General features: G+C 47.7%; 1 protein-coding gene across 1 annotated transcript in view; it reads left to right on the plus strand.

Moving 5' to 3' along the window:
* Positions 1–282: 282 nt before the first annotated feature.
* The window catches only part of LOC308169551 (sodium/hydrogen exchanger 9B2-like), a gene marked incomplete at both ends in the record, with an annotated part of 17,191 nt that continues 7,473 nt past the window's right edge, over positions 283–10,000 (plus strand). Inside the window, 6 exons of the mRNA XM_080544234.1 lie at positions 283–363; positions 3,638–3,791; positions 4,332–4,502; positions 5,007–5,149; positions 5,303–5,430; positions 6,461–6,636. Coding sequence (XP_080400360.1) covers positions 283–363; positions 3,638–3,791; positions 4,332–4,502; positions 5,007–5,149; positions 5,303–5,430; positions 6,461–6,636 — 853 coding nt within the window. The remainder of the gene's footprint in view (positions 364–3,637; positions 3,792–4,331; positions 4,503–5,006; positions 5,150–5,302; positions 5,431–6,460; positions 6,637–10,000) is intronic.

Genomic DNA, 10,000 nt, shown 5'->3' on the forward strand with positions numbered 1-10,000 from the left:
TGTGAGCGTGAGTGTGTGTGTGTGTGTGTTTTCATCAGACAAGTGTGTGTGTGTGTGTGTTTTCATCAGACAAGTGTGTGTGTGTGTGTGTGTTTTCATCAGACAAGTGTGTGTGAGTGAGTGTTTGTGTGAGTGAGTGTTTATGTGTGTGTGTGTGTGTTTTCATCAGACAGTGTGTGTGAGTGAGTGTGTGTGTGTGTGTGTGTGTTTTCATCAGACAAGTGTGTGTGAGTGTTTGATCAGACAAGTGTGTGTGTGTGTGTGTGTGTGTAGTGTGTAGTGATGGAGTGTGAAGGGAGCCAGCGGTACTCTCGTATGGTGGAGAACGGAGCGGACATAGAACAGCCCAACACACACACACAGGTACTGTATAACTACCACACACACACACACACACACACACACTCACACTCACACACACAGGTATATTGTAGTATGCCATTGCAGTCCCGTACTGTATTGTATATTGTATATTGTATATTGTGTGTTGTTTGTTGTGTATTGTGCATTGTGTATTTTGTGTTGCGTGTTGTGTTTTGTGTGTTGTATGTTCTGTATAGATTAAAACAGGACATGATGGTAGAGATGGAAAGGAATGAGAGAGAGAGGAGGATAGAGACAGTAGAGACTGACAGGAAGGATGGGTGAGAGAGAGAGAGAGAGAGAGAGAGAGAGAGAGAGAGAGAGAGAGGAGGATAGAGACAGTACAGATTGGCAGGAAGGAGGGATGAGAGAGAGAGGAGGATAGAGACAGTAGAGATTGACAGGAAGGATGGGTGAGAGAGAGAGAGAGAGGAGGATAGAGACAGTAGAGATTGACAGGAAGGAGGGATGAGAGAGAGAGAGGAGGATAGAGACAGTACAGATTGGACAGGAAGGATGGGTGAGAGAGAGAGAGGAGGATAGAGACAGTAGAGATTGACAGGAAGGATGGGTGAGAGAGAGAGAGGAGGATAGAGACAGTAGAGACTGATAGGAAGGATGGGAGAGAGAGAGAGAGAGAGGAGGATAGAGACAGTAGAGATTGACAGGAAGGAGGGATGAGAGAGAGAGAGGAGGATAGAGACAGTACAGATTGGACAGGAAGGAGGGATGAGAGAGAGAGAGGAGGATAGAGACAGTAGAGATTGACAGGAAGGATGGGAGAGAGAGAGAGAGGAGGATAGAGACAGTAGAGACTGACAGGAAGGAGGGATGAGAGAGAGAGAGAAAGGATAGAGACAGTAGAGACTGACAGGAAGGATGGGTGAGAGAGAGAGGAGGATAGAGACAGTAGAGATTGACAGGAAGGAGGGATGAGAGAGAGAGGAGGATAGAGACAGTACAGATTGGACAGGAAGGATGGGAGAGAGAGAGAGAGAGGAGGATAGAGACAGTAGAGATTGACAGGAAGGATGGGTGAGAGAGAGAGAGGAGGATAGAGACAGTAGAGACTGACAGGAAGGATGGGTGAGAGAGAGAGGAGGATAGAGACAGTAGAGACTGACAGGAAGGATGGGAGAGAGAGAGAGAGAGGAGGATAGAGACAGTAGAGATTGACAGGAAGGAGGGATGAGAGAGAGAGAGAGGAGGATAGAGACAGTAGAGACTGACAGGAAGGAGGGATGAGAGAGAGAGAGAGGAGGATGGAGACAGTAGAGACTGACAGGAAGGATGGGTGAGAGAGAGAGAGGAGGATAGAGACAGTAGAGACTGACAGGAAGGATGGGTGAGAGAGAGAGGAGGATAGAGACAGTAGAGATTGACAGGAAGGATGGGTGAGAGAGAGGAGGGATGACATGAGGAATGGAACCAGGGACCCTGAGACACCTAAAGGAAAGACTCAACCATAGAGATGTACCATATATATATATATGTATATATATATATATATATATGTAACAGCTGAGGGTCATTTAGTCTCTTGGGTGTCCTCTTCTGCCCTCCGGTGGCCAGGAGCAGTCATGACACTCTAAGGTTCTCCTGATCTCTAACCTCTAACCTTCAGATCCTCACCATGTGCCATAAATGTATATGGTGCACTATAATTAATTACCCAGAATATAACTTGAATGAAAGGGGTTATTGAAATGAAATGTCCTCAAAGTTGTATAATGGTGTGGGTAAATGAAAAAGAAACCTGTCATGTGTGGTGAAAGGTCATTTTGTTTCTGTCTATGTTCAATACTATTGGCAAATGCATTGGCAATGTACGGGTTAATCGGGGAAAGACGCAACTTTTGGAGGCACCTGTCCACTATAAGGGAGGGGTCAAGTAGGAAGCAAAGGGGTTGTTTTGAGAGAAATGTTTGGAGAGAAGCAGATACGAGCGCGCCAGTTTAAATATTGCAGCGGCTTAAGTTACCACACTGACGGACTAAAGTTGACTTTTTAAAAATGACTTTGATTCAGCCTGGAACCAAGTGAACGGACCTGATAGGCTAGGGTTGTTGAGACTCATTTTCTTTGGTCCAGCTATAGTCGGCATTGCGGACAAACGGGACTGGTTAGGGATTGTTATTTGTGTTGTATATCTTTGTTGTGAACCTTCATATGATTTGGAAATGCAGTTTACTGATGATTCAAGCCATTGTTTTCATGTCATATATCATTTCATTACTTTAGCAGAGGGAAGTTCTCTATCCATAAAATAATCCGATTTTGCTATAGCACCGATTTGTTCACTACAGGTCTGATTGTTATAACCATGGGATGTCCTTTAACACTAGATCAGCCATGGGTGGGGTCATTTGACCCCTGTGAGTAAAACAATTGTTATATCTTTGCACTCGTTCAAATTTCAGGACCCTCCTTTCATGACTTGGTCCTAGATATGTGCGTTCTACCACCCAGTATCCTTACATTCTCTAAATCACATCAGGATAAGCTAGTATGAAGCTGTATAGCCGTTTCTCTGTGTAGGAGGCAGGCTAATTTACAAGACGGCCAACTAGTGGTCGTTGTGTGTAAATAGCAGGATAGCATTGTAAAGAGGGGGCGGCTCTTTTAGTATAGGTAAGAAGGCACGGCTGTTGTAGTGTTAACACTAGGAGAGGCGTGTCTGACCTCTAACCTCTAAACCTCTGACCTTTGACCCCTCACACCCTCACCATGGGACGTCCTTCACACTAGGAGAGGCGTGTCACGCTCACCCCCCCTCAGGGGACCGTAGTCTTTACAATGGGAAGCTGCTACTGACACACAACCACCACTAGATGGCGCCTCTTGTACATTCGCCTGCAAATACGCTGAAACAGCTTCATCCTAGCTTATCCTGATGTGATTTAGAACATGTAAGGATACTGGGTGGTAGAACGCACATATCTAGGACAAGTCATGAAAGGAGGGTCCTGAAATTTGAACGAGTGCAAAGACATAACATGTTTTTTACCCCACCAATGGCTGGTCTAGAAGGAAGGGAACCTAATGATGGTGGGTAGTGGTGGTCTAGTGGATAGTGAGTTGGACTTGTGATCGGAAGGTTGTGAGTTCAAATCCCGCCTGAAACCACACCACTACTAGTGTGCCCTTGGGTAAGGCACTTAGCCCTCAGTTACTCCAGGGGGAATGTCCCTGTAATTCGTAATTGTAAATCGCTTTGGATTAAATGCGTCTGCTCAATGGCAAAATTAAAATGATGTCACTTCCTGTCCTCCAGGATGTGACCGTGGGCCCGCCCCAGGGCGTGGAGGGGGAGGAGAGGCGCTGTGACATCACAGAGGCTGGTTCGGACTCCGCCCCCCACCGCACCTCTCCTCTGAAGCACTGCCCCCCCCCCCCCTCTGGCCTGTTGGCCCACTGCATCACCACAGGTAGGACGCGTGTGTGTGTGTGTGTGTGTGCGTGTGTGTGTGTGTGTGTAACTATGTGTGTGTGTGTATGTGTGCGTGAGTGTTTGTGTGTGTGTGTGTGTCTGTAACTATGTGTGTGCGTGCATGTATGTGTGTGTGTGTGTGTGTGTGTGTGTGTGTGTATGTGTATGTGTGCGTGAGTGTTTGTGTGTGTGTGTGTGTCTGTAACTATGTGTGTGCGTGCATGTATGTGTGTGTGTGTGTGTGTATGTGTGTGTGTGTGTGTGTGTGTGTGTGTAACCATGTCTCTCTACAGTGTGTATGGCAGGGCTGCTGTTTGGGGTGGTGTGTGTGTGTGTGTGTGTGTGTAACCATGTCTCTACACACTGTGTATGGCAGGGCTGCTGTTTGGGGTGGTGTGTGTGTGTGTGTGTAACCATGTCTCTCTACAGTGTGTATGGCAGGGCTGCTGTTTGGGGTGGTGTGTGTGTGTGTGTGTGTGTGTGTGTGTGTGTGTGTGTGTGTGTGTGTGCGTGTGTGTGTAACCATGTCTCTCTACAGTGTGTATGGCAGGGCTGCTGTTTGGGGTGGTGTGGTCCGTCACCCAGGAAGAGTGTCTCCCGGGGGGGAACCTGTTTGGCATCGTAGTTCTGTTCCTGTGTGCCGTGTGTGGAGGCAAGCTGGTTGGGCTGGTCCAGTTCCCCACCCTCCCCCCCTTCCCCCCGCTACTTGGTACGTTCCTAAAGCCATGGTAGCTAGCATGGGCCTAACATGAAGAGCTGCACACCAAAACACTTTATATCCATTTACATGCTAACCTCAACCCCTAGCTAACTGGCTAACAGTTACCAACGTAACCCCCCCAATCCTAGCTCACTAACCCCAACCCTAGCTTCCTAAACCCAACCCTAGCTCACTAACCCCAACCCTAGCTTCCTAAACCCAACCCTAGCTTCCTAAACCCATCCCTTAGCTTCCTAAACCCAACCCTAGCTTCCTAAACCCAACCCTAGCTTCCTAAACCCAACCCTAGCTTCCTAAACCCAACCCTAGCTTCCTAAACCCAACCCTAGCTAACTAACCACAATCCTAGCTAACTAACCCCAACCCTAGCTAGTGAAGTTAGTTGAATATTAGTATTTTCTTTGTTTTTGTTTTTTGTACAAGTTTTTCCTGAAAGATGAACTCATATATTGTGAAGTATGTGTGTGTGTGTGTGTGTGTGTGTGTTAACAGGCATGCTGCTGGCAGGGCTAGTGCTGCGTAATGTTCCCTATGTGACTGAGGCGGTGTACATAGAGCAGGCCTGGTCTGCTGCCCTGAGGAACATGGCGCTGGCCATCATACTGACCCGCGCTGGCCTGGGCCTGGACCCCTCAGTACGTACTCACCTGTGTGTGTGTGTGTGTGTGTGTGTGTGTGTGTGTGTGTGTTGGTTGTTCTTTTGTCTAGGAGTTCAATAGCTTGACTGTGTGTGTGTGTGTGTGTGTGTCTGTGTGTGTGTGTGTGTGTGTGTGTGTGTGTGTTCCTAGGCCCTGCGGAGGTTGAAGGGTGTGTGTGTGCGTGTGGCAGTGGGTCCCTGTACAGTGGAGGCGTGCACGGTGGCAGTGATGTCACACTTCCTGATGGGCCTGCCCTGGGTCTGGGGCTTCATGCTGGGGTAAACACACACACACACACACACACGAGTCCTGTGCTGTAGGCCTTTCAGTTGGCTCAAGTGCATCGAGGGATGGGGAGCAGAGTTTATGAGGTTGAAGAGAAGGTTGTTTGTTAGATGGTGTTCTCCCGATCTGTTTAGGTGGAGTAGCCGTCTCTTTTGAACAGGGGCCTCATTTATAGAACGTGCTTGGATCAAATTTTGGTCTTACCTGTGTCGTACGTAGAAAACCACGTCAACGTAGTGATTTATACAATTTCAACGTGAGTCAATTTGACCGTGAAAACGATCGTAGCTCTACGTCGAGTATTGACCTTGCCTACGCACATTACCTACTGGTTATGCGGAGTTATTACAGGCATGTGAGCCGCACTGCCTATACTGTAATCCATGCAAGTGGCTCGTAATAAAATGAACGATGTTCTTATCAGCCGAGAAAATTAGTTTAATTCAAGATTTAAAAGGAACTGATGTTTATGATTGTATTTCAGTCGTCCTTTATATCCCCCCGGAGCTGTCTATCTCCCCTTCAACATGCCTAGTGCGTTCCACAACGGACCTTGCCCGGCCACACGCTAAATTATACTGGATTTTCTCCAGTGTCTGGGAGTTCGCAAAGGGAGTGAGCAGCCATATAAGAATAAGACCACCTGATAAGAATAAGACCATTATATTATTACAGTATAAGCAGCACTCGAGTTGAGGGGGGGATGGCATCCCCGCAGAAATAAAAACAGTCAAAATCGTCCCCCTCTTTCGTCCCCCTCTTTCCATTTTATCAATGAACGTGATATTACTGTATTTTCAAGGTGCGAGGGGGCACGCACACATGCAATGACATTTTTACCAAGTTACTGACACTGAAGTCACTGACGCTGAGGGGATGCTAGAATTGTCCTCATATGATAAAATCCATTTCTTTTACAACTTGAGTACTGAGTATAAGCATTTGCCTGGTTAGTTGTCATGATCAAACGTTACAAATGCAACAGTCACAGGTCTGTCCTCAGTGCTCTGTCCCCCCCCCCAGGTTCGTCCTCAGCGCGGTGTCTCCAGCGGTTGTGGTCCCCTCCATGCTGCTCCTACAGAAGCAGGGTTATGGCGTCCAGAAGGGCATCCCCACCCTCCTGATGGCTGCTGGGAGCTTTGACGACATCTTGGCCATAACAGGGTTCACCACCTGTCTGGGCGTGGCCTTCGCGTCAGGTATGACCTGTCTGTCCCTCCTCGTACAACCTGTCTGTCTCTCTGCAGGTCCCTTCTGGTACAACCTGCCTGTCTGTCTCTCTAACCTGTCTGTCTGTCTGTCTGTCTGTCTAACCTGTCTGTCTCTCTAACCTGTCTGTCTGTCTGTCTCTCTAACCTGTCTGTCTGTCTCTCTAACCTGTCTGTCTGTATGTCTAACCTGTCTGTCTGTCTAACCTGCCTGTCTGTCTGTCTAACCTGTCTGTCTCTCTAACCTGTCTGTCTGTCTGTCTAACCTGTCTGTCTCTCTGACCTGTCTGTCTGTCTGTCTAACCTGCTTGTCTGTCTCTCTAACTTGTCTGTTTGTCTGTCTAACCTGTCTGTCTGTCTCTCTAACCTGTCTGTCTGTCTAACCTGCCTGCCTGTCTCTCTAACTTGTCTGTTTGTCTGTCTAACCTGTCTGTCTGTGTAACCTGTCTGTCTGTCTGTCTAACCTGTCTGTCTCTCTAACCTGTCTGTCTGTCTCTCTAACCTGTCTGTCTGTCTAACCTGCCTGTCTCTCTGACCTGTCTGTCTGTCTGTCTAACATGTCTGTCTGTCTGTCCAACCTGTCTGTCTGTGTAACCTGTCTGTGTAACCTGTCTGTCTGTCTGTCTAACCTGTCTGTCTCTCTAACCTTTCTAGTCTCTCTAACCTGTCTGCCTGTCTGTCTGTCTAACCTATCTGTCTGTCTGTGTAACCTGTCTGTCTGTCTGTCTGTCTCTCTAACCTGTCTGTCTGTCTGTCTAACCTGTCTGTCTCTCTGACCTGTCTGTCTGTCTAACCTGCCTGTCTGTCTCTCTAACTTGTCTGTTTGTCTGTCTAACCTGTCTGTCTGTGTAACCTGTCTGTCTCTCTAACCTGTCTGTCTGTCTCTCTAACCTGTCTGTCTGTCTCTCTAACCTGTCTGTCTGTCTGTCTAACCTGTCTGTCTCTCTAACCTGTCTGTCTCTCTAACCTGTCTGTCTGTCTGTCTAACCTGTCTGTCTCTCTGACCTGTCTGTCTGTCTGTCTGTCTAACCTGTCTGTCTGTCTAACCTGTCTGTCTCTCTAACCTGTCTGTCTGTCTCTCTAACCTGTCTGTCTGTCTGTCTAACCTGTCTGTCTCTCTAACCTGTCTGTCTCTCTAACCTGTCTGTCTGTCTGTCTAACCTGTCTGTCTCTCTGACCTGTCTGTCTGTCTGTCTGTCTAACCTGTCTGTCTGTCTAACCTGTCTGTCTCTCTAACCTGTCTGTCTGTCTCTCTAACCTGTCTGTCTGTCTGTCTAACCTGTCTGTCTCTCTAACCTGTCTGTCTGTCTCTCTAACCTGTCTGTCTGTCTCTCTAACCTGTCTGTCTGTCTAACCTGCCTGTCTCTCTGACCTGTCTGTCTGTCTGTCTAACATGTCTGTCTGTCTGTCTAACCTGTCTGTCTGTGTAACCTGTCTGTCTGTCTGTCTAACCTGTCTGTCTCTCTAACCTGTCTGTCTGTCTAACCTGTCTGTCTGTCTGTCTGTCTAACCTGTCTGTCTGTCTCTCTAACCTGCCTGTCTGTCTGTCTAACCTGCCTGTCTGTCTGTCTAACCTGTCTGTCTCTCTAACCTGTCTGTCTCTCTAACCTGTCTGCCTGTCTGTCTGTCTAACCTATCTGTCTGTCTGTGTAACCTGTCTGTCTGTCTAACCTGCCTGTCTGTCTGTCTAACCTGTCTGTCTGTCTGTCTCTCTAACCTGTCTGTCTGTCTGTCTAACCTGTCTGTCTCTCTGACCTGTCTGTCTGTCTAACCTGCCTGTCTGTCTCTCTAACTTGTCTGTTTGTCTGTCTAACCTGTCTGTCTGTCTAACCTGCCTGTCTGTCTCTCTAACCTGTCTGTCTGTCTCTCTAACCTGTCTGTCTGTCTGTCTAACCTGTCTGTCTCTCTAACCTGTCTGTCTCTCTAACCTGTCTGTCTGTCTAACCTGTCTGTCTCTCTAACCTGTCTGTCTCTCTAACCTGTCTGTCTGTCTGTCTAACCTGTCTGTCTCTCTGACCTGTCTGTCTGTCTGTCTAACCTGTCTGTCTGTGTAACCTGTCTGTCTAACCTGTCTGTCTGTCTGTCTAATCTGTCTGTCTCTCTAACCTGTCTGTCTGTCTAACCTGTCTGTCTGTCTGTCTAACCTGTCTGTCTGTCTCTCTAACCTGCCTGTCTGTCTGTCTAACCTGTCTGTCTCTCTAACCTGTCTGCCTGTCTGTCTGTCTAACCTATCTGTCTGTCTGTGTAACCTGTCTGTTTGTCTCTCTAACCTGTCTGTCTGTCTAACCTGCCTGTCTGTCTCTCTAACTTGTCTGTTTGTCTGTCTAACCTGTCTGTCTGTCTAACCTGTCTGTCTGTCTCTCTAACCTGTCTGTCTGTCTGTCTGTTTAACCTGCCTGTCTGTCTCTCTAACCTGTCTGTTTGTCTGTCTAACCTGTCTGTCTGTCTGTCTAACCTGTCTGTCTGTGTAACCTGTCTATCTGTCTAACCTGTCTGTCTGTCTGTCTCTCTGTCTGTCTAACCTGTCTGTCTGTCTGTCTGTCTGTCTAACCTGTCTGTCTCTCTGACCTGTCTGTCTGTCAAACCTGTCTGTCTGTGTAACCTGTCTGTGTAACCTGTCTGTCTGTCTGTCTAACCTGTCTGTCTGTGTAACCTGTCTGTCTAACCTGTCTGTCTGTCTGTCTAACCTGTCTGTCTCTCTAACCTGTCTGTCTGTCTGTCTAACCTGTCTGTCTGTCTGTCTAACCTGTCTGTCTGTCTGTCTGTCTAACATGTCTGTATGTCTCTCTAACCTGTCTCTCTGTCTGTCTAACCTGTCTGTCTGTGTGTGTAACCTGTCTGTCTGTCTCTCTAACTTGTCTGTTTGTCTGTCTAACCTGTCTGTCTGTCTGTCTAACCTGTCTGTCTGTCTAACCTGCCTGTCTGTCTCTCTAACCTGTCTGTCTGTCTAACCTGTCTGTGTGTCTAACCTGTCTGTCTGTCTGTCTAACCTGCCTGTCTGTCTCTCTAACCTGTCTGTCTGTCTGTCTAACCTGTCTGTCTCTCTAACCTGTCTGTCTAACCTGTCTGTCTAACCTGTCTGTCTCTCTAACCTGTCTGTCTGTCTGTCTAACCTGTCTGTCTGTCTGTCTAACCTGTCTGTCTGTCTCTCTAACCTGTCTGTGTGTCTAACCTGTCTGTCTGTCTGTCTAACCTGCCTGTCTGTCTCTCTAACCTGTCTGTCTGTCTAACCTGCCTGTCTGTCTGTCTAACCTGTCTGTCTCTCTTACCTGTCTGTCTAACCTGTCTGTCTGTCTTTCTAACCTGTCTGTCTGTCTGACCTGTCTGTCTGTCTAACCTGTCTGTCTGTCTGTCT

This window comes from Nansenia antarctica (genome assembly GCF_963989245.1).
Source record: "Nansenia antarctica genome assembly, chromosome: 13".
NCBI lineage: Eukaryota > Metazoa > Chordata > Actinopteri > Argentiniformes > Microstomatidae > Nansenia > Nansenia antarctica.